The sequence below is a fragment of the Manis javanica genome, chromosome 10 (genome assembly GCF_040802235.1).
Source record: "Manis javanica isolate MJ-LG chromosome 10, MJ_LKY, whole genome shotgun sequence".
In the NCBI taxonomy this organism is placed as follows: domain Eukaryota; kingdom Metazoa; phylum Chordata; class Mammalia; order Pholidota; family Manidae; genus Manis; species Manis javanica.
In genome coordinates, this window is record NC_133165.1 from 16,333,453 (window position 1) to 16,359,118 (window position 25,666).

General features: G+C 33.1%; 1 protein-coding gene across 7 annotated transcripts in view; it reads left to right on the top strand.

Annotated features, from left to right (window-relative positions):
• PPP1R12A (protein phosphatase 1 regulatory subunit 12A) overlaps positions 1-25,666 on the top strand; it is a 136,517-nt gene that overhangs the window by 59,938 nt on the left and 50,913 nt on the right. For all 7 annotated transcript variants that reach the window (XM_073214817.1, XM_073214814.1, XM_073214815.1 and 4 more), the window contains exons 3-8: positions 4,568-4,686; positions 12,934-13,093; positions 17,022-17,166; positions 23,391-23,465; positions 24,061-24,149; positions 24,302-24,459. In XM_073214817.1, coding sequence (XP_073070918.1) covers positions 4,568-4,686; positions 12,934-13,093; positions 17,022-17,166; positions 23,391-23,465; positions 24,061-24,149; positions 24,302-24,459 — 746 coding nt within the window. The remainder of the gene's footprint in view (positions 1-4,567; positions 4,687-12,933; positions 13,094-17,021; positions 17,167-23,390; positions 23,466-24,060; positions 24,150-24,301; positions 24,460-25,666) is intronic.

Consider the following 25,666-nt stretch of genomic DNA (forward strand, 5'->3'; position numbering starts at 1 on the left):
CTCAAATCTAGATCATTATAAAGCTCAATAAACCTGGCAGTTTACCATTTTTCACTTCTACAATTTATAAAAGAATTTCTTCATTCACTGGGTAGCATCTCCTTTGTATCACTTGAGAAAATCAACCATTGTTAAGGTTCTCTCTGCCCTTTTTTCTTTAAACCCTACAGCATTTTTAAAAAGTTGTCCATCTGAAAAACAGCCCAATCTTCTGACTTCCACTTTGGGGCTCCTTTGTGAAATCTTTCTGGTTTTTTTTTCTTTCCAAGAAATCTTGAAATACAGTATTTTATAATAAAATATATAAATACTAAATAAATCAAACATGTATATTTTCCTAATTAGCAGTTATATGAGCTGCTTATGATACCCTAGCTTTTTTTTTTTTATTCTGAAGTAAATCCAGTCATCTGTTTCAGTATATCGAGGGTCCCTCAAAGTGAATTTCTGGTCCAGATAGCCTGTGTTTTGTTTCACATTAACTTAAACATTGCTTTCTAAATGTGATGATTTTGTATGATGTGATAACAGAATTTTAATTTTCTTTTTAGACATTAACTCATGTAAACTTAACCCAGCCCTATAGGTTATCTATAAATTAGGCTTCAAATGTGTTAAGTTCTGAGTGTCATACAGATGTCGAGGGGCAGAGGTGGGAGCCTAACCCAATGTCTGTAGAACTGAAATGTTTATGATTTTCACCCACCCAACCTTTGAATGGTTTTTTTGAAATTATTCATGGAAGATGAGAATTAATTTCCTTGGGGTCTTACTTATTTTATTTTTTAAATATATCTTTTAAAAAATTATTTACATTTGCAAACAGTAGTTCTGGAGTACAGGAGAAATTTGTGAATTATATGTATGCACATATATATATACATACACACACACACACATATATATATGTATGTATATAAATACACCTAAACTTTTGGCTCAGGGATTACTTCAGGCCTTGCTTCCTGTCAGCAGTTTTGGAACTTGACTCTTATTAGCTTCTCTTAACATCCTTCCTGTTTATATAAAATTTGGATTGTCTGTATTTGGCTTTGACCCAGTATTTCCTTAAGCCACCTCCCCATATAGCTCCCTCTGCTTCTTCCCCATATAGCCACTGTGAGGTAGTCCTTTATTGTGTGTTTATATCCTGTGAATGATTTCTATTACCTAAGCAAAATAAAAGTGGTTTTACATAGGTATCACTACTTGTTTGGTTGAGATTCTGCCTAGCAAAATAATTACATATTCTCTTGGAGAATTTCTTATCTACTTAGATCTTTTTTTTTCTTTTTTCCTCCTGGATTCATTCATTTATTTGTACTATATCAGTGTTCTTGTTTAGTTTTATATTACATTTTTTAAAACAATAAAATAGAAAATATTGCTTCAATTCAGATATGACTTCTGTTTGTAGAAGTCCCATGAAGATCATAAAAATGAAACATTACTTGGTACAGGGAGAAATGTTTATAACATACTATTAGGTCTAAAAAATCAGGCTACAAAATATTACAGTAGCCACCTTGTGTTCTGATACACATACACAAGATAAACTTGGATAACACAGAAGACTTGGATAACAAAGATGTGCCCCCTGCAAAAGTGCTAATACAAATCCCTCCTAATCCTACCTCTTTGAGATAATTACTGTTAACATTTCTGTGCATTCTTTCATTCTCTCTTCCTGTGTGTGTGTGTCTAAAAGCTACATCTCCATATAGATAAATATAACTAGATGGTAAAGGCCTTCTTAAAGCAAAGGATTGACATACCTGACTTCATACAACCTTTAAATTTCAGGAAAATACTGAATACTTCAAGAATTTCTGTTTTTGACAAAACTGTTTTCTTTTTAATGCAGTGACAGTATGGGAAAAAATATTTGCAACTATCTATTAGTCAGATGTATGGTATAGCTTAGTTTTGGTTTCTTGTATGTTATTAATTAGTACCACCATCCATCTATCACATACGAGGCAAGAACTTGATAGTGTTTATCCTAGTTTGTCCTAGACACCTTCCTCAGTCTTGCTTCTCATATCCAACTGATCTCCTGGTGTTCCCTAGGTATCTCTGGAATTCATCTACTTCCTCCTTCAAATTCAAGCTTCCAACTTGATTTTTCTATACTACTGCTGTAGCTCCTTAGCTGGTCTGCTTTCATTTTTTCTCCATTCTGATTTATTTTCCATACTGCACAAAGTGATCCTTTTGAAACATACCCGATCATAGCATCTTACAAAAAAAACACCCACTTTGAGGGTTTTATGTGTGTTGTGTATATGTTTGTCTAAGAGAAACACACAGACTGATCAATCCTTTCAGCTGCTCTCAGGAAAATAGACCAGACTCCTCCCTAGCCATACGTAATTCCTGTCACAAGATTATAGTGCCTTTTGTGCCCCCTTCCTTGGAGCACACTATCCTTCCATTACCCTTTGTAACACCTACATATTCGGAGAATCCTTTCCTGATCTCACTAAATCATGTTATCCTATTACTCATTCCTGAACACCAGTTCTCTGTCAATTTTGATAAATCTTAGATTTATTTGAGTGGTTAATCTCTCTTACTAGACTTTAAGCTCTTCGAGGGGAGATCCATGTTTGTTTTTCCTTACCGTTGTATTCCCATCATGAAACACAGTGCTAGATACATACTAGACACCTGTCTTAGCTTTGGCTGCTTTAGCAAAATACCATAGGTTGGATGGCTTAAACAACAGGCATTTGTTTCTCATAGTTCTGGAGACTAGCGAGTCCAAGTTCAAGGTGCTGGCCAATTCTGTGTCTGGTGAGGGCCATTTTTCTGGCTTGGTAATGGCTGCCATTTTGCTCTGTCCACTATGGCAGAGAGACAGTGAGCTCTAGCGTCTTCCTCTTCTGTAAGAACACTAGTTCCATCATGGTGCTCTGCCCTCATGTCCTCATCTAAACCTAATTTACTTCCCAAAAGCTTCACTACTAATTCCATCATATTGGACATTAGTGTCAACGTGAACTTTGGGGGAACACAAATACTCAGTCCATAATAACACCCCATAAGTATTTGTTGAATTAATGAGCACATTAAAAATGCAAGCAAAAGATGTAAATAAGAAGTTCACAAGGAGAAAATACAAATGCCAGCAAACATAACCAAATATTTCCAACCTCATATGTAATCAGGAAATATTATACCCATCATGTTGGGAAAGTTTTTAAAGGTTTATAATGTCAAGTGTCTGTTTAAGAACATGCCCGTTGGAAGGTGGAGTTAAATAAAAGTATGATCCAGCCATACTGTGAAGTATTTTTCAGCTATTAGAAGGGAGGCATTGCATTCCATTGCATTTAAAATATCCCATTAGTTTGTGTTTTACAAAAAGAACCTCCAAAGTGACTGTATATATGTTTATGTACACACACATATTTCATAGCAAAGATATTGGAAAGATATTTGCCATACTGTTGATAGTGTTGATCTTTGAGGAGGGAAAATGATAGTAGGAGAGGTATAAAGGGGTTCATTCTTTTTTCTTCATTTTTTTTAAACTTTGTGGGCTTTTTTTTCCTATTATTATAACAAATTTTTATGTAGTGTGTAAAAAAAATACAAGTAAGAGTTTTAAGTTGATTCGAGACATAAAGGGAAAAAGGACCATTATGTACATATCAGAAGTAAAATCAGGGTGCTGAAAGAGCAAGGTTTCATCTGAACCTACAGTTCCATATTGGAGCTTAAAGTGTGTTGCAGGAAGGAAGAAGAATGAGGCTGAAAAAGCAGATACAACTAGCTCACTGAGGGCCATGTATGTTTTCTACTAGCATGGGACAAGCATTCTGAGACTTTTTTTTTTAAGTTGGAAATTGACTCCAGTCATTTTACATAGATGATTCTAGGAGATACGCAATTAACAAAATGAAAGAGTATCATAACATTTTCGTGTCTGGATTCCTTTGGTAGGTTTGACAAAGCCTATGGATACTTTCTCAGGATTATGTGTTGGATGCATAAAATAAAGTACAACAAAACCCCATTATATTGGATTTTATTTATCAAAATGTTAGAAAACATATTTATGGTATAATTAGTTATACATGTGCTTCTTTAGTAACACATTAAATAAAAAAGACTTAGTGGTTGGTCTAATTTCAAAATAATAGCATTAATGTATTTTAAGATAACCGCATTAGTTGAATGGCCGTCTGTATTCTGACCAAGGATTATCACCCATTGTTTAGGCATGAGACTGGGAACATGGAGATCAGTTAGTAGACCAGTCAGTATAAAGATAATGAAGTATCTTGGAGACAATCTGAAATGATCCAATGAAAGACTTTTCAATTATCATTAAAAATTAGTATTTCTTGTATTAGTAAAGCAGTGTCTGTACATTATACAAAATTATAAAGTACAAGCTTTGAAAAAAACATGCTGTATGGTAGTTTTTTAAAACTTAATATGTATACTCTCCTTGGTTTTTATTGCTGCTCATACATGGGAGCTTTCCTCATTGGCTATGCATTTAGTCTTATTTCAATGATAACATCATTGTTTAACTGTCTTGCCTTTGATTTTACAGGTTTTTGATTGGTCAGGGAGCACATGTAGGAGCTGTCAACAGTGAAGGAGACACACCTTTAGATATTGCTGAGGAGGAAGCAATGGAAGAACTACTTCAAAATGAAGTTAATCGGCAAGGTAATGTAAAAAGCAAACTAAATGGAAAAAAATGTTAAGACTGTTTTAGAAAGAATATGATACTTGACTTTTTCAATAAAGTAATGATTAAATGAATCAACATACCTAACAATATGTGTGGTATATTTGAAAAAATGTATGATTCTCCACACTACATCTTTTTAATGCTTTTAAAGTTGAAAGAAATGACATAAATGTTAGGATCAAGCTTAAAATTATATGATAATAAAAGCTTTGGAGAGAAATAAAACAGGCAAAGGAGATAAGTAGTCTCTCAGGGTGATTGAGACAAACTTCAAATTTAAGTAGAGTGGTCAGTAAATCCAAGAACATTCCAAACAGAGGGATCAGCAAGACAAGGGTGGGAGGGTTCCTGGTGTGTTCAAAGAAACAGCAAGTAAGTAGACTAGTTTGACTAGAGTAGGGATAACGAGGAGGTTGGAAGGAGATGAGGTCACAGAGGTAGAAGTGGCTGGTACCACAAAAGACTTGTGGGCCATTGGAAGGATTTTTGCTTTTATTCTGAGTAAAATAGGGAGTCAATGGAGGGATTGAGGTAGAAGAGTGACATGATTTGACTTACTTTAGAAAGGGTCTCTGTGGCTGTTGAGTTGAGAGTAAATTACAGGAAGGAAAGGGCAGAAGTAGAGTGGGAGTAGACAAAGTGGTAAGAAGGAGTTGTATTTTAGATATATTTTGAAGGTTTGGCCAAGAAGATGATTGAGTGATTAAATGTAGAGTGTACAGGAAGGCAGGAAAGATCTAAGATTTTTTGTTTGAGCAACTGGATGGGTGAAGTTTCTATTTGCAGTGTGATTGTGAGAAAAGTAATGTTGTAGGGAAAGTTCAGGGGTTTGTTTTCAGATATGTTAAGATTGTTTTTTCTCCTGTTAGATATCCAAGCAGTTGAATATGTGATTATAGAGAGGTACAGGCTGGAGCTATAAATTTGGGAGATGTCAGTTTATAGATGAGGACTGACTGCTTACAGGTAGTGTTTCTTTTAGGAGCGATGAGTGTGCTAAAACTGATTGTGGTAATGGTTTCACAACTCCTCAAATTGAAAACCACTGATTTGTATACTTTAAATGGTATATGATGTATTTTGCAATAAAGCTGTTACTGAAAAGTGTATTTAAATATAGTGCAGTAATTCCTCTTCTGGGTATAAACCCAAAGAATTGAGGGGAAGGTTTCAAAAAGATACTTGTACACTCATGTTTACAATGGCATTATTCATATAACTAAAAGATGGAGGTAAATCAAGTGTCCAATAATAGATGACTAGATAAACAAAACGTGGTATATACATGTAATGGAATATTATTCAGAATTAAGAAAGAAATTCTGGCACGTGCTACAGCATGGATGAACCTTGAAGACATACATACTAAGTGAAATAAACCTGTTAGGAAAAGACAATGTATGATTCCACTTGTATGAAATACCCTCAAGTAGTCAAATTTATGGGGACAGAAAGTGGAATGATGTTTATAAGGAGATGGGTGGAGGTGGGAATGGGGATTTGTTGTTTAATGGGTATAGCATTTTGGTTTTGCAAGATGGAAAAGTCTAGAGATAGGATGCACAACAATGGAAATGTAGTTAACACTATTGAACTTTATACTTTAAAGTGATTATTAAGATGGACTACAATTAAAAATCAAAATATTAGTAAATAAAGTTAGTGTATGATCTTCACTATGTTGCATTATGTATAGGCAGTGATTAAATGAGTATTATCAGGAGAGAACTGTGTTTTACTAAGTTTAAAAGGTAAGGGAAATGTATAGGATACTGTTTTAGAGGGTTGACCACTGCTGAAGTGTGGCTCATCAGGAAACCGAAGCAAAGGAGTAGAAACTAAGTCAATCACTTGAAAAGAGATTATGTTCTTTGGGATTAAGAAAATTCATTGACTACTTGATTGTTCAAAAAAAAATTTAGGCACTAAAACTGAGAAAATATTTAAATGCCTAAATAGGATTGAAGCATTGTAACAATTAGTTGAAGGTTCCTGGAGAAACAGCTCACACATTAGAAAAATAGTCATAAACTGGAGCTTACATGGTACACAGAAGAGCTTTTAACAGCTATGTTATAGGCAGGCATTTTGGAGTAATGGGATCTTCAAAACCTGGGGAAATTGGAAGAACAGGTAACAAAGCATCCCAGCGTAGAAAGAAGAGTACTTTATCTTCCCATCTTGCCCTGATGAGTGCCCAGTTAGGAACTGTTTCCTGTTAAACAGTAGTTAACATAAGTCTTTCTATAACTATTATTAGTTAGTAATCATTGTGAACTAGGAATGGCATAGAGATGTACTAAAAATGTCTTGTCTTTGTTTTCCTTGCATATAAAGGGAAGTGTTAGCAAGACTGATTTTAATTGTAACAATTCATTCAATATTGATTAATATGCCAGCAAATGTTCTGAGTGCTGAGTATTAAAAAATAATATGAAAAAAGAATACAGCATTCTTTGTTCTTAAGGGTTTCAAAAATGGCAAATATATAAACAGTACTTCACAATGCAGTGTACTACGTGCTAAAATACAAATAGGAACAGAATGTTGGGGGAGAACAGAAAAGGCTATGACTAACTGTTAGCAATAGTCAGGAAGGGTTTCAAAGCCATGCCATTTGAGAGGGAGTGTGCTTGGCAGAGAAAGAAGGTGGTGGACAGAACAGGCACATCAGGCAGGAGGAGTATCACCCTGTGCAAGGAAAAGGAATTGGAGACCTAGCATATGTGGGTAATTCATTAGAATTGGAGTGGAGATAGAAAGTCAGGATGGAATTGGTAGGAGTAGGAGGTGAGGTGAAGCCTGAGAAGATTAGGCCAGAGCCAGATGGTGAAGGACATCTATTTTGTAGACATTAGACAGAAGCAACAAAGATCTCCAAGCAGAGAATAAACCAGATTGCATTGTTTTCACTAATAAAGCTGCTGGCAGTTTGGAGGGTGAATTAGGGTGGTGAATACATGGTGGCGTGCCTTCCTTTAAGAACACTCTTAAAATAGTCCAGGTGAAAGATGAAAGGGCCAAAATGATTATATTTAAGATGGAAAAAAGCAGGGCTGTCTTGAGTAAACATTAAGTTAAAATTAAAATCGTCAGTCTGGTGAGTTGAGAGATGAAGAAAGAATTGAGGCCAACACATTTGCATCCTGAAATTTCCAATGTAAGAACTGATGACTGGATAAATTTGTATGGGAAATGGAGGACGAAGCAGCAACAGATTTGGGTAGTACATGACTTTGCTTTAGGATATATTGAGTTTGTGGCAGCTATAAAACATCTAGTTCAGTGCACTGCTGGAAGTTATGGTATGTCAGGATGGATGTGGGAGAATAGTAGATGAGAAGGAATTCTGGAAGTAGTAGATGAGAGGACCTGGAACTTCAAAGTGAAGAGCTAATACTAATAAGAGCAGTTAACTCTTATTAAGTACTATTATGTGCCAGGTATTGAGCAGAGGCCTTATGTACATTATGTCATTCATACCCACAGCATTTCTAAGAGGTTAATACTACTATTACCCCCATTTTACAGATGAGAAATTGAGGCTCCGTGATTTGCCCAAGGTCATACAGGTAGGAAGTGGTGCTATAGTTCAGTCCCAAACAGTGTGACACAGATACCCTGAGCCCATACTTTTCATCACTTTGCCATGCTACATTTTATTAAGAATGTCTCCTAGGAAAATACTTCATGATGTTCATTTTATTTATGTAATGATATTCATGAATTTATATAACATAACTTTGTTCCAAAGAAACAAAAGGATAGGGGCATCTCTAATAAATTTTAGTAATTATAAAAGAGCACCTTAAATATATCCTAGTAGTGATTAGATTTCTCAAATTGTTCATCCCCATATGAAAGTTATTTAATATTTTTAAATTCTTTCATGATTCTTTTTGCTCTTACTTTTTGTATGTTTGATCAATAACTAATTATGCTTAAATAAATTACCTTTGAAAATAGTAATGATTGAGCAGTAACAAAGTATGTTTGGTTTATATTTTAATGTAATTGCCTTTATTTAGCATGGGACACAAGTCAATTTTTGTATCTCTTAGCTGACCAAATTTCAATTTAATCTTATCTTTTCTTACCTAAACAATTTGGCTATATTTCAGTCTAATATTTACTGTTTTTCAGTAGTAGTGACTGTGTTAAGTATCTAGCTACTTTATTCCTCATACCCAATTTAGTTTTAATACCTATTTTTTTCACTTGTAACAGGTGGATTAAGGGTCAGTTAAATGCATTACAATATTTCTTTCTATTTGATTGTAAAGCAAGAAAAGAAAAGCAGAATCACACACTTACAGAACTGATAACAACTTGGTACTTAGTCCTGATGTAAGCACTTCACATCTATTAATTCATTTAATCCTCACAACAGCCTTTATGGGATAGGTTTAATTACCCTTTATTTATCCTTTACTTTAATTATGCTTATCTTAAAAATAAAGAAATTGAATATTAGCATTGATTAAGTGTCTTGCCCAAGATAATTGTGCTAGTAAGTGGCAGATCAAGGATTGAAGCCCAGCTGTCTAGGTATCTGTATTCTTACTCTGTTGTACAAATATTCAAAGAAGTTCTAGCTTTCTCAGGGTCACGAGCTAGTTGAAACACCTGACTGGAGAACAAGTATTGTAGCAATATACAGGGAGTTGGGTTTTTTTTTAGTTTGTAATGCTCTAAACAGGGTCTGTAACTCATCAGTGGTATTTAAAAAGTTTTTTTAAGAAAGAAGAGTTTCTCCTTTCTAACTATTTTTTAAAGAAAATTCCCTTAATATGTACTTTAATTTTAAACTTGTTTTATGTATAATTCATATAACAGCATGATTTGGAGGCAAAAATTGTTTCGTAATTAGATAAAGATAGCATGAATTAGATAAACCCAGAAGTAGAAGGTAGGCTTTTTTGTGTTTTTTTTTTTTAAATTCCAAGTTCAGAGGAAATTTAGAATAGTAAAAGACAAGGAATGTTAAGATGGCAAAGTCAGAAGGGATAAAGATAACAAAGAGGTTCACATTTTAAAAGACAGGAAAATAAAAAAATCAGTCCAAGAAAAATCATTTAGTGAAAGTTATTTTTTAATGTTATAAATTTCTGCTTTATAATTTCTTTTATGAGTAACAGTTGAAGGCATCTTAAATAAGATGGACTGATTATCTTTTGGTAGGAAATTCTTGATATATAAAATCATGTCTTTGGGAAAAATGTCCTTTCAGGTCTTCTGCCAACTTTTTAATTTGGGATTTGTTTTTGTTTTATTTTGTTAATGGTGTTGCATTGTATGAGTTCTTTGTTTATTTTGGATATTAGTCCCTTATCAGATATGCTATTTGCTAATGTCTTCTTCCATACAGTAGGATGCCTTTTCCTATTGTTGATGGTTTCCTTACTGTGCAGAAGCTTCTTAGTTTGATGTAGTCTCAGTTGTTTATTTTTGCTCTTGCTGCCCTTGGCTGAGGAGACAGGCCCAGAAAAATATTGCTAAGACTAATGTCTTAAAAGTTTATTGCCTGTGCTTTCTTTTAGGGAGTTTTAACAGTTTTAGGTCTTCTGACCTGTAGGACTTTAATCCATTTTGAGTTTATTTTTGTATATCATGTAAGAAAGTGGTCCAGTTTCATTCTTTTGCAAGTGGCTGTCCTGTTTTCCGAACATGTGTTGGAGAGATTTGTCTTTTTGACTACTATAACTTGCCAATGTAGTTTGAAATCAGGGAGTACAATACCTCCAGGTCTGTTCTTCTTTCTCAAAAGATTGTTTGGGCTATTCAGGTATTTTATGGTTCTGTATAGTTTTAGGATTATTCGTTCTAGTTCAATGAAAAATGCCATTGGTATTTTGGTAGGGATTACATTGAATCCGTAGATTACTTTGGCTATTTTAGCAATATTAATTCTTCCTATCCATGCGCATGGTTTAATTTTTCCATTTATTTGTATCATAATAGTTTTTAAAACAAGTCTTTTACTGTGTTGGTTAAATTTATTACTAAGTATTTTATTCTTCTTGATGAAATTGGAAATGGTATTGTTTTCTTAATTTTTCTTTCTGCTAGTTTATTAGTGTATAGAAATGCAGTAGATTTTTGTATGTTGATTTTGTGTCCTGTAACTTTACTGAATTCATTTATTAATTATAATAGCTTTTTGATGGAGTCTTTAGGGTTTTCTATATATAGTATTATGTGAGCTGCAAATAGTGACTGTTTTACTTCTACCTGACCAATATGAATGCTTTTTATTTCTTTTTCTTCTTTGATTGCTGTGGCTAGAACTTCTAGTACTATGTGAAATAAAACTGGTAAGAATGGATATCCTTGTCTTGTCCCTGATCTTGGAGATATTATAGTGTTATTATTATTCTTATGTTGAGGTATGTTCTCTTTGTATACTCACTTTGTTGAGTTTTTATCATAAATGGATGTTGAATTTTGCCATATACCTTTTCAGCATCTATTGAGGTAATATGATTTTTATCCTTCAGCAGTGATATTGGCCCATAATTTTTTTTTTTCTGTCTTTAGTGTCTTTGGTTTTGCTATTGGGGTAATGCTGCCCTTGTAGAATGAATTTGGAGGTGTTCCTTCCTCTTCAATATTTTGGAATAGTTTGAGAAGGATAGTTATTAACTAGTCTGGTAAAATACCTTGAAGGCATCTGCTTATGGGCTTTTGTCTGTTGGGTTTTTTTATTATTATTATTGCTGATTCAAATTTCTTTACTAGTAATTAGTCTGTTCATATTGATTTTCTGTTCATGATTCGGTCTTTGAAGAGTGTACATTTCTAGGAGTTTATCTGTTTCTTCTAGATTGTCCTGTTTGTTTCCGTATAATTGTAGTAGCCTCATACTCTTGTATTTATGTGATGTCTGTTGTGACTTTTCTTTCATTTCTGATGTTCATTTGAATTCTGTCTTTTTTTTGGTGAGTCTGGCTAGAGGCTTATCAGTTTGATTTATCTTTGTAAAAACATACAGGGCTTTGTTCTTTTTGTTCCTAGTTCCTTTTGATGTAGGGTTAGATTGAGATTTTTCTTGCTTATTGAAGCAGACCTATATTGCTGTAACCGTCCCTTGGAAAACTGCTTTTGCTGCATCCTATAGATTTTAGAACATTGTGTTTCCATTTTCATTTGTCTCAAGGTGTTTTTAATTTACTCTCTGATTTCTTCATTGACTCAGTGGTTGTTTAGTAGCATGTTGTTTACCTTGTACATGTTGGTGTTTTTCCAGTTTTTTTCTTGTAATTGATTTCTAGTTTCATAACATTGTATTATGAAATAAGCTTGATATGATTTTTTATTGAGACTCGTTTTGTAGCCTAATGTGATTTATTTTGGAGAATGTTCTGTGTACACTTGAAAAGAATGTGTATTCTAAAGAAAAGCAGTAGTATCTTTACCTTGAATAAGGTCAGTCTTCTGGAGTAAGAGGTTGTAATTGCATTATGGTATGTGCTATCTATTAAATAGTCAGCAGTTGAAGCCATAGGCAACATGAGATCAGTTTCAGGATTATCTTCTCTATTTTAATTTTTTTCTCAGGATTTTGAGCTCTTTGAAGGTGTGAACTGGAGTGTCATGTTCCTTTTTGATTCTGCCTCCTTTTACTATCTCAACCTAGCACAGTTCTTGATAAATGTTTTTAAATTATTGAACCATTAGTATAACTAATTAAAATTTTAAAGCTAATACTAATTGTATGAGCATGTTCTAAGAGGGTTTTGTAGAGAAAAACTTCTTTTAAAGTCAGGCAAATTTTAGATAATGACAGGATTTCCAAGTTGAGGTGTTCAGTAAACTTACGTATCTAGTAGGCTAGAGTTCAGAGAACTGGTTGAAGCCATAGATAGAAAGTTAAGACTTGATTACACATGATTTTAAAACAAAACAAAATGTTGTTTTTTAGACCAAATGGCAATATACCTAAGGAAGTAATAAAATTTTTAAAAATAAAAGGAAAAATCAGAATAGGTAAAAAGGAGGCCAAAATAATATTGTGGCACAAGAACTAAATCAGTAGAGAAGGCTAGTAATATATCTACAATATCCCACATTTCTTCATTTAACCAGGTTGTTATTAGCAGCTCATTTTTCAAAAATAGAATTCCACTTCAATTTCAATTTGAACTTGAAATGTGGATAACTTTATTTCCCAACATAGAATATTTTCTATAAAGGACAGGTAAAAACCATTTTTATTTTTTCAGGGGTTGATATAGAAGCAGCTCGAAAGGAAGAAGAACGGATAATGCTCAGAGATGCAAGACAGTGGCTGAATAGTGGTCACATAAATGATGTCCGGCATGCAAAATCTGGAGGTACAGCACTTCATGTTGCAGCCGCTAAAGGCTATACAGAAGTTTTAAAGTAAGTACTGTTTTCCCCAGCTGTTTTATTTATTTTTTATTAAGGTATCATTGATATACACCCTTATGAAGGTTTCACAAGAAAAACAATGTGGTTACTACATTCAGTGAAATAAGTCAGGCAGAGAAAGACAAATTCCACAGGTGTTTTTTTACTTTGGTTTCTTTTATTTCATTGTTCCTTTTCTTAAGGTACCAACAAACATTACTTAAACAGCTTATAAAAGTAATTTAATGTCTCTTTACAAGAAGAAAGAGAAAACTACTTTGAATATTACTGCTTTGTTTCTAAATCTTGCTCTTTTACTCTGAAATTTTGATTATTCTACTGTTGTCTTCTTCAGTTGCAATTTCCAGTAGATAAATTTAAGTATTAGGTGATCATTATTTGTTACTTTTGTGCTAATAATTACAGAGTCATTTTGAGGTTCCCATATTGGCTAACTGATTACTAAGACTAAGAATAATATCATATGTAAACATACCAAATTCTGAGAACTTCTTTCCTACTGAATATTTATTTACATATAATTTATCTAATATACAGTTTTCTTTTTACTACATGAACACTGGGACTCAGGGTGCTATTAGCATAATATTAAATATCAAGCTATAAGCAGCTTAGACTTTATAGGGCTGTGTATTGATCAGATTTCCTTAGAATAAGTCTCCTTTATGTCACAATACATTTCCATTTCTTCTTTTTTTTTACTTAATCCAAACAGTGCAAAGATGTTGGCAGCTATATGAAGAAAATAATTGAGTGCATAACTTTTACATGTATGTGAAAGGAAATCAGACTAACCATCAGCAGAATCTACTGCACCCTTTATATTGCCTTTTTTTCACTTGAGCTTCTAATATCAATCTGTTCTCCTATTCCCTCTCCTCAGTAAAAACAGTGAAGTTTTAAGTAGGTCAACTATTCCCAGATTTCTTCCTCTTTTCAGTCCTTCCTGACTTCATAACTTAAGCCTAGAATAGTATAGCTAACTTTTAATTAGTTTCCTTGTCCTCCATCTGTTTCTCTCTAATCCAAAACTTTTCAAACTTGCAGATCCCATCAGTGGGTCATGAAATGAATTTAGTGAGTTGCCAACAGCATCCCACCAGTGGGTCATGAAATGAACTTAGTGAGTTCCCAACAGCATTAAAAAAAAAAAAGAATTGACAAAATCAAAGAGTATTGCATATGGTAAAGGTAAATATTGTTTTTTAAAGCTTGCTTCTGTGAATATATATTTGAGTACTGGATTGCACTATAAAATAGATTTCTAGACTGCTTCCAAGTGGTCTTTGTAATTAGATTATCCAGGCTCTTAAAATCCCTCATTAAGATCCTAAGTGGGGATCAAGCTGTATTTTAAACACAGAACAGATAAGACCACTCATGATCTGGCCACTGGCTCCTCTTTTAAGCTACGTGGCAACCACTGCTCTTCAGGCATACATTATTCCAGCTGTACATATCTACTCATAGTATTGTCATGATGTCTTAATGCCTGCTCTTGTTTGTATCTGGATAAACTTCGTTAACCATCTCTTCAGCTTGGAGACAAATTGCTTTTGATCCTTTAACTTAGTTCAAAGCTCTTAGGCCTGTGAAAATAACTTGCTCAGTCTTACTTAAAGTAAGTGCAGATAAAGCTACAATGTATTACCGTGTTTCATCCATCATATTGGCAAAGATCAAAATGTCTGGCACACTGTTGGCAAGGTTAGGGAAAAGGTACTCTCTGACTGGTGGAAGCATACATAAATGACAATTGACCAAATTCTGTTGAAATAACAGTTATTGTTTGGCTTAGCAGTTCTGCCTTTAGCAATGTTTTTACAGATATTATCATTCACACAGGAAATAAGGTGTGTGCTAGCAGCATTGTTTATAATAGGGGTAGGAGAATGGTTGAATGCTCTGTAGCAGTTAAAACACTGCATGTAGGTAGGGAAAGAGCAGTGGGATGTATTATTGAGTGTCAAAAACCAAGAACAGGTATACACCATTTGTGCTTATTTTGAAAAAATTGTTTAACTCTGTTTGCTTATATATGCATAAAATCTCTCTAAGGATCCAATCAAAATTTGTAGTATGATTATCTGTGGAGAGGGGAAACCGGTTGGCTAAAGGTCAGCAGTGAGAAAGTGACTTCACTGTACAGCCATTTATTCTTTCTTATTTTTAAACTGTGTTTATATTTCTTAAATGAAAATAAATAAAAATATATATGAAATGAAAAGTAAATAAAATATATCTGTTTCAAATGCAATCTTCTCACCCCTCCCCTCCAAATATACACATCCCTTTTCAATTGGTTTTGATGCTTTTCAGCTCTGTACTCATTACATCTCCACCATGGAATGTGTCTGTGAGGTTTGATTATTGTTTTACTTGTCCTCCATTAGAAGCTCCTTGAATGTTACAAGTATTGCCTTACTCTTTTAGCATCTTTGTTATGACCTGGCTTATATACAGAGAGCTATATATCTGTGGGGGGGAAACCTGTCTACCTTTCTGACTTTCCTCTGCACACAGACTCCCAAGTACTTATAATTTTATGTCACTTGGGATATTTAACATTATAGTTGGTGTTCTCTAATGGAGGATTGTTTTAATTATCTTACATTCCAGTATTGTTCGTGTCTCTATAAATAAAGTTTCTGATAATATATGTGTTAATTCACATTTTTTTTAACTCCTGTCTCTGGACTTACGTGTTAGCTTGTTTTTTAGATTGGTCACTCTTAAATGTTGTTCTGCAGGCAGGTAACAGGCAGTGATATAAAAACCATTTGGGGGACTTATTAAAAATATAGATTGACAGTGCCCATTTCCCAATATGCTGCTTAATTCAGTAGGACTCCAATGGAACTGAGGAGTCTTGGTTTTTAACCAGCTCTTCAAATGATTCTGTCATGTATGGACCCAGAATTGGAAATAGCTGCTTCAGATACTGTTAGAAAATAGGAGATCAGTTCTTGAAACAAAGAAATGAAGGGTTAAGTATTAGTTCTCACTACCACCTCCTGTAGGTAAAAAGAAGCCCTTCTCAAGCACAACATTTTAGAAAACACGGTAAAGGTTAGCCAGATTTTATGAATTATATTTAGTTTTCTCCTCTGTGTGTGGGACTGTGCCGTGTACAGTTTATAGACTCATTCTTTGCTCTCTTGAGCTTAATTTCAAAAATAAAGGTTGATGTCAATATACAAAAGGGCATATTAATTTCTACAGCTCTTTGCATTGTATTAAAATGTATTCCTGCTTTCTAGCTTTGTTGATGATTGAAATACCTAATTCTACTGCTGCCCAAAAGTTGACTCAACCCCTTGGAATATTTGTCTTGCTTAATTTTGTTCCTAACAGTCAGATTGTCATTTTCCTATGAAAATTTCCCATGGTAAATCATAAAGGTTCGTGAAAACCTTCACAAACCATTTCCTCAACTACAAGGCAGCAGAAACAGTACAAAAATTAGCTTGTTTGAGCCCAGTATATTTTCAGAACACATTGAGCCTGAGATGATGTATCATATGGATACCTAAGGTATTCCCTGCAATAAAACAGTTCAACATGCAAATTGACCCAGTAGTTCTTGATCTCATGTTGAAAAATTATAAACATTCCTTTGAAAATTTCGATTATAAGTCATATTAATAAGAATCAGTGTCACACCAAAACATAAGACCATGTAGTCATTGGAAATTAATGCTGAGTGAATTATTATGTAGGAACTCAGGATCCTCTTTGCTAGTGTATTCTGAGAGTTACTCTTTTTGGCCTTGTTAATTCATTGAGGGGAGGAGAGATTTGAACTATGAAAAGAAATATATTGCAAATTTTTGTCAACTCAGATGGTATAAAGCTATTGATTATGTTTGCTTATTTCTAGATTTTAATGATTATCTAATTGACTATATAATTTTTTTAGACTTTTAATACAGGCAGGCTATGATGTTAATATTAAAGATTATGATGGCTGGACACCTCTTCATGCTGCAGCTCACTGGGGTAAAGAAGAAGCATGTCGAATTTTAGTGGACAATCTTTGTGATATGGAGATGGTCAACAAAGTGGTAGGCCTTTAAATGTATTTTAAATATTTTAACTTTCAGAAATATAGTTTTAGTCTCAAAAATGTTATAAACATATAAATTACATATAATTGGATTAAGTTTTATCAACTGTACAAAAGTTTTCAGTTAACTGATTTCTATTATTAATTAATTGTTTTAAGTCTTTTTCAGCTACCTGTGAAGTGGTTTTGGCCTTGTCCTGCAAAGAAAGATGTACTACTGTTTCAGTAATCACTACCATACATATAGAGTAGATTTGGGTACTTCTGTTTATGTTAGATTCTTGGGAATTCATAACTTAAGAAAAATTTGCATTTCTGTGTGAATGTTTTCTTCTATCACTATGAGTGCAAACACATACAGAAGTGTGTTTCTATTCCTCTTTAGCTGATGGTCTTGCTTACTTAGAGAAGGTTTTTTAAATGACATGGATGGTGGGGTTTTATTGTAGGTGAGAATAGTAAAAGCTATAATAAAATTTTATGCCAAATAAGATTAACATCTGAGGTGTAACATCTAATCTAGTTTTGCAGATGGAAAAACAGTTTAGTGAGATAAGGATTTGCTACATATCACCCAGTTATATAAAGAAAAGGAGGGAAAAAATGTCATATAACTTTTTTTGCCGAATTATAAACAGATTCAGGTTACCAGATTCTTTATTTGATTACATGTTTTTCCTCTGCTCTTTTTGAACTACTGTCAGTTCCCAGTGTTATCAGTAGTCCTACTACTTTCTTCCAGTGGAGCCAAAAAAACATGGTCCTCTAGTGAGTTTAACTACCCTTAACTTCTTAGACTGTCCCTTATTTATTACTTTTCATAGGTCAGTGTGGTAGATTACTTAGCAGAGGTTCCTAAAATGATCTCATCTTTAATCACATGGGTCCATCTAATTTGATTGTGTTCATTAATATGGGTGCGAGTGCTGGTTACTATGGTAGCTGCACTTTCTGATTGGGTATTTGCAAAGGGAAAAGAGCAAGTGTGATGATATCCCTCTCTATACCCAAGATTTTTCCACACGTTGAATGATCGGAAATTGAGGGAGGTAGTGCATATTCATGTCCTAGTTGCGACATAAAGAGATAAAAAAGCCCTCTGAATTTGTTTGCCCTCTCTAGAGTACTTTATATGTGTATTTATTAATGTGTTTTAAGTAAGAAATGTACAGGCAAAATCATAGGAAGTAGTGAAAATCTTCAGGAAATTAAGGTTTAAAAAGGGTTTTTTAATACTATCTGTATGTATAGATTTGCTCTTAAATATAAAACTCTTCGATCTAAATTTTTAGTCATTACTTTTGAAAATTTGCTTTTCTATTTTTTATTTTAACAGTTTTCTGTTTTATAATCAATGCTAAAAGAGAAATAAATAAAATGTTGATACTGTTTAATTTTTAAGTTACAGGCCAGCTAGTTTTACCTTGGCAATCCATATTTCCTTCCCTCTGGGTCGAAATTCCCACAGCAGTTGGGATTTTTCTGAAGAAATAGTGAATACCTCTTACCTTCTGATCCCTGGTCTGCATTCCTCTCTCTCCCAAGTAGTGCCACCTAAAGGCCACTTATCCACTAACATAAGCACTGCTGATAATTGGTTAATTTAGTGGTAGTGGCCTCCTAATAAGGACAGAGAGAGAGAGGCTTATTAATTGAAAAATAGATCTCCAAAAAGGTTCTGTAATTTCCTAGTTTAAACACTAAAGTTGTGCTAGTGAAACCTACACAATGTTGTATAGTAGGTATGAAAAAAAAGCTATTTTATCTCACATCTATTCAATAATTGTCTCATTTCTGTGCTGTATAATTCATCATAATTATGCTATAGGGGGAACACTGTAAATGTAAAATCATTTTGCTTTATATGTTTGTTTCTGTATTACTATAGTAACATTTCCTTGTGTGACCCTAAATTTTAATATCCCCTCATTTCATCATTTCAGTGCATCTCTATATGATCTTAAAAGGATTGTGCCTCACTAATTCCTTAGAATTTTATAGTTTTCATCCTGTTTTCACATATATATTATTTGATGCTGTCTATATAACAACCCTGTGAAGTTATCTGAGTTATGCATATTTAGGGACATGATCAGAGAAGTTAATTTTCTTAAAGCCTTAGTAATTGCTTCTTTTTTTCTGCTAATAATAGATCATTAATTATTTTATAATAATTGTAAAATTATTTTCCTCAGCAACTTTCTCTTGATTTTGATCTCCAGTTACTGATTCATAAGCTATAAAAATACAATTTAAAATTTTTTATTAAAATGTGATTTTGTTTTAAAATACCAAGATTTTAAAGATATCTTCTAATAATGAGGAATTATATAATGTATGTAGATTTCCAAGGCCCTTGTGCCAGAAATACAAGCTTTTTTTTTGAGAACTGTATTCTATAGTAATGAAAGATAATTTCATAAGACTTTTAATTTTTAAAACTTCAATAAGTTTTATAATTTTGTGTGTTAGGTCATCTTACTGTTTCAGTGATTACATTTTTAAATAACATGTCATACTTAATGTTCAGCCAAAACAAATTTGTTTAATTGTATAAGCCTGCTCTATGAATTAATTTTGTCATTTGGTACCTTCAGTACTTACAGATTGAAGATTTTTACTAAATTTCTTTTTTAAAATGATATAGAAAAAGTACAGCATTTAGATGAATTATTAATATGAAACATAATTTGGGGAATATAAAGAAAATGCAGTGAATCATATAGAAAACTTAAAATTCTACGTGAATGAGAGGGAAATGTTTTAAAAATAAATATCTACAGATTTTGGTCCTTTATTTGTTTCTTTATTTGCAGACTGTAAAATGCATTTGCTATTTTTTAACTTGTTATTATAAATCATGTAGTACAGATTTAAATATGAAGATTTTTATTTTGCTTCCTTAATTTATTAAAATAATTGTTTTTCCATAATGTGCCTGAGTGCCTTTAAATACTAACTAAAGTGCGTTTCTAGTTGGAATTTTCTCTTAATGCACTGTTATAATGATTAGTAGACTTTTTAGTTCGACAGCTGTCATTATGAAGATTTAAATGAATAACAGAACTGCTTCTGCTATTAATGGGCATAAAGATTTTTTCCCCTGATTCTCTCTGAGCTTATTCTTATTTTCTATAAAGACAATGGAGCAGTGGAGACCTAGTTCTATTTCCATGTTCTCTTCATTACTTTCATGACCTTGGGCAAACACCTTACACTCAGAGCCTGGATTTTCTTATCTTTACAATAGGATTCATAACAATGCTTCACCTGACTACTTCACTTCGGTAGTTGTGAAGATGAAGAAAGACCATACCTGAAAAAACAATTTATTTAGCATAAGCGAGGAAAGAATGAAGAGACTATGAAACTTGGCTTAAAACAGTTTCTCTAGTGTGGCTTTGGTAATTTACAGATATCTTGTAAACTGATTTCTTTAAGCAGTAAATTTTTTTAAAGATAGTTTTCTTGATTGATAGAGTTCTTATTTTCTTGTACCTCAGATTTGTTCCCTCCTCAGTTGTTTCCTTGTTGCTTTGAGTGCCTCTGTTTAATATGCGCTACTGTGTTAGTGTCCCTTTAGTGAAGTATAGTAGCCTTATAGTAGTTAAGAATGAAATAATGTTTATAACTTTACAGTTGGTTAGCTTCATAACTGCCCTGTAGGTTATTTGAAGACCATGGTTAAGTTATTGAGTTAAGTTGATGAGTGTGCTTTTTTGAAATTAGAAACTTTTCTCTGTTTATAGCCTGCATTTTACCCTAGTTTTTATTCTCTGTCAGCTGCTGTTTAGTAGACTCATTTTTCAAGGGAGAAATTGAAAAGTTAGTAAGGTGGTCCAGTTTCTTATTCTTATAAAGGAAAATTCATTGGTTATTAAAAGAACCCCACTGCAAATGTTTGGTGAAACGGTGCGGTGAGGGACACTATAACACTGACTAGAAAAGGGCCCTGCTCTTCTGGAAAGGCAGTCTATCAAAATGTCAAAGACACATACCTTTTGCTCCATTACTGCAACTATTTACCAGACTTACTACAAGTTCTCCTAAGTCTCTGTACAAGGACACTATTGCAACATCATAAGTATTAAGAGAAAGCTGTAACTAACGAGCGTGGGATTCAATAGGGGAGTGATAAATGACAGTCCGCCCAGATAACAAAAGAAGAAATAAGAATTCAGTAGATCTCTCTGGTCAGCTATATTTAAAAGGGAATCTATAATTACTGTGAGTCAATAATGACTTCAAAGTTAAAAGTTTTTTAAAAACAAAGTGCAAAAAAAAGAACCTACTGCATTTAACTGCTGCTAAAATTTAATAAACAATTCAAAAAAATTTTCTAAAATATGGTATTGAATTCATAAAAAGGATTGATAAATGCTTAAAATAATACTTTAAAAGAAGCCAGTGAGTTGTTTTCCACATAATAACACGATCTTGAACACGGTTTGCTAACCATATATGGCACATGTAACGTAGAAGCACAAAGAGTATGATATAGCAAAATTGGTATTCCCATGCATTAGTTGTGTGCAGGGTGGCTTCACATTTTGAACCAGTTATTTTATTTCAGAGCCATTTATTCATTCATTAGAAATTTCTTAACATTTGATACTCAAGATTGAAATGGGAAAATGGGTTTATTAAGCTAAAACTTTTCCTCTTAGATTGAGTAGGGAAGGACAGATTGTCTCTTAAATTCTACAGAAGACATTTTAACAAAAGGCAGATACATAAAAATGGTTTTGAATCTTGTAAATTTTAAATACATACATTCCCCTATGTTAATAAAGCAGCATTTTATGTACTTAAGTATATTGCTTGAACCATATCTGATTTATAAATAGACAATGGATAAAATAGCAATTGAGTAGCTTATATTTCATTTTATAGTATTAAGAAATAGAACTCCTATCCAAATACGTGTTAACACGCTGATGTTCATAATGAGGGTTGTACTTTTGTTTGCTTATTTTTAAATGGAAGCATTTGTGTGATTTTAGAAGTCACTGTTACCTACCTGTTTGACTTTGCTGTGGATACGGGACTCCTGTTACAAAAAATTTGAATTTCCTTTCAGAATGATATATTTATTGTCTAGTTTAAAAAAGTTGAAATTTTTATGATAAAAGATCATGCACTGGCTAACATACAAGATAGAAGATACACTAAATAATGAATTTTTGTCATTTTGGAAACTTGTAGCAGTAGAGTAATTGGTAATTAGAAGGACTAATGCCGGCAGCGGGGAAAATCCTTACTGTGTTTGGTCAGCAGCTCTTTGAAACTTTCTTTTCCACAATGAATAAAAATAGACTGACAGATGTTTATCTGGATTAATTTTTGAAACTGTGTCATATCTGTCACTGACTTAACCTTAAGCAGTTTAGAAATATTTTATTACTCTACTTAGAATTGAATTAATTTTTATGGAGATATCAAAAAGAAATAAGGCCTCTAAAAGGTTCAGTGTACATGGAGTTAGTACTATAACCCAGTAATTCTACTTATAGCTACGTACCCAAGAAAATAAAAACAGGTGTCCACACAAAAACCTGTACACAAATGTTCATAGCATTATTATTCATTATATACAGCTAAAAAAAGGAAAAGCAAATGTCCATCAACTAATGAACAGCGTAGCAAATGTGTGCCATGCAATGGATTATTGTCCAGTAATAAAAACGAATAAAGTAGTGATAAATGCTACAACATGGATGAACCTTGAAACATACAAAGTGAAAGCTAGTCACAAAGGACTACACATTGTATGATTCTGCTTACATGAAATGTATGGAATAAGCAAATCTATAGTAACAGAAAGCAGATAAAGGGTTGCCTCAGGCTGGGGGGATTGGGAAAATATGGATATGTTGTTTCTTTTTGGGATAGTAAAAATGTTTTAAAGTTGATTGTGGTAATGGTTATAAAAATCTGTGAATACACTAAAAACATTTTGTGAATTGTACATTTTGAATGGATGATTTGTATGGTATGTAAAATACATCTCAATAAAGCTGTTACCAAAAAAATTAAGTGGAGATGCATCAGCTGCTTCTCTTTCACATGGAATTCTCATATATCTCCTACAAGTCATATGTAATGTTTTATAAGTAACATAAAAAATGTTATCTTCTTTCTGTATAATCATAGAAAATCATCAAAGTCATTTTGTAATTCACCGACTTTTTACCATCACTGTCCCCCTTGTTTCCTACCTAGGGCCAGACAGCTTTTGATGTAGCAGATGAAGACATTTTAGGATATTTAGAAGAGTTACAAAAGAAACAAAATCTGGTATGTTTAATGACTGTCTAAAAATTGTCTATACTAGTGAATTCTCTTAATAGCTTTGAACTTCAGTTAAAAAAGTACCCATGTGCTGTTTTGTAGTTTTTAGTTTTAAATTATTCCTAGCAATCAAATTAAATGACAATGAAAGAGAATGAAGGAGTAGTGGTGGCGTTTACCCTTTTATATTGTTTATCCCCAGTTCTCTATACTCTTATCTTATATACACATTCAGAAGTAATACATCGTAATTATAAAGTCTTATATTTCTAAAATAGCAGGCTCCAGATAAGCAAAATTATGTAACCAGGAAACAGATTTTTAAGTTTAGTATCATCAGACATGCTAAGTGGTTAATGTACCTTGACTTTTTCATTGAACTAAAAAGTAGAGGGATCTAAAAAAAATCCAGCTTAGTCCTTCATGGAGCTTTTTAATGTCTAGTCCTTTTTATTCTTTATCCAAGCTCTTTTAAGTAAAACTTAAATCTTACTCATTTTGTTCAGTTTTTATTTAGTGTTTGGAAAACTACTTTGTTATTACTTTAAATTCTGTATTTTACTCATTAACAGTATTTTTTCATTGCGTAACTTTTATAAAGCTTCATAGTGAAAAACGGGAGAAGAAATCTCCACTGATTGAATCAACAGCCAATATGGATAACAATCAGTCACAGAAGACCTTTAAAAAGTAAGTAAAATATTAAAGTAGGTTTTGTTGTTGTGAATGAGTTGGCACCATGGAAACAGACAGGATTATTAGATTTTGTGGATTTGGGGAGAATTAATGTATTTTAACCTTTTTGTGTTCATAATTATTTGAAAGCTATTTTCCTTTCACAGCAAAGAAACATTGATTATTGAGCCAGAGAAAAATCCATCCCGTATTGAATCTCTGGAGCAAGAGAAGGTTGATGATGAAGAAGAAGGAAAGAAAGATGAATCTAGCTGTTCTAGTGAAGAAGATGAGGAAGATGACTCAGAATCAGAAGCTGAAACAGGTAAGGTTTGACGATAAAGGGATATTTTCAATGAATTCAGATGTCATGTAAAGTAAGAGGAGACCAGTCTTATTTGGAAACTTTCAGACTGATGAACTCCTTGTTTGGGTACCTGCCGAACCAATAAATGACCTTTCAAGGGAGTATTAGAAACCTAAGTATAGTTGTGTATTTATTGCTTAATTACCTGGAGGCTCTTACTCACTTCTGCATTTTGCTGGACTGTATTTTTAGGTTTAAAGGTGGTGAAAAGCCTTCTAAGACTCTTTTAGGATGGTGAAGCTAGGGTATAAATGTGCTCCCAGCAATTCAAGAATTTTCCTGCTACTTTCTGAGGCCCAAAAGTCCAGGAAGCTAGTCCCAACAGTGTGCCAAATACTCCCTAAACAGTGATATTTGAAAGTTGAGACTAAATTTCCTGTGGTGGTGTGTTGCTGTTTCGAGAATTTCTAAGCTCCAGAGAAGTATAATAGAAGCATTCATATTCCAGTTACCAAGACTTAACAGCTGTTGGTATTTAGCTACATTTATTTTACATTTTTCTCTTAATGTAAAATATTACAGGTGTCTTCTTTAACCATGAGCCCTAGGCTACTTTCCTGTCCTTCCTTGCCTTTGAGAAATCACTGTCATGAGTTTTTTCCATAATCTTCTAGTCCATTTTTATACTCCTACCTTAAATATACATTCAGAGGTAATATGTAGTAATTATAAGATTGCTTTGTAGTTTTATTTTTACAGCCCGAGATGTGTTATACAACTTGCCTTTTCACTCAAAAGTTATTTTTTGTATATTTGTTCATATCTATCTATATCTTTTATGTACATAACTTATCCCTTTGTTGCTGCATTAAATACATCCATTTCCCCTCTGATAAAAATTTACCTTATTCCCAATTTTTGTTGATGCAAATGACAGATTTATTTTCATATTCTTTATTAGTTAATAACTCAAAAACTTCTGAAAGGCATGAAATTCCAGTATTGCCATCTTAGAGTTGTATAACCTGGTATTTAATGTATAAATTTATCAGAAAATTCATCCATTTCCATTAAGATTTTTAATCAGTGACAAAACTGTCATCATTAATAGTACCAGTTTGGTGGTCGCTGAAAGCACAGCTGGAGTGCTAGAATGCCTTGAAATGTAGACACAACAGTTGTGAATCATTTTGCTTTTAATTCAGCAAAATATTTCCTTCAAGAA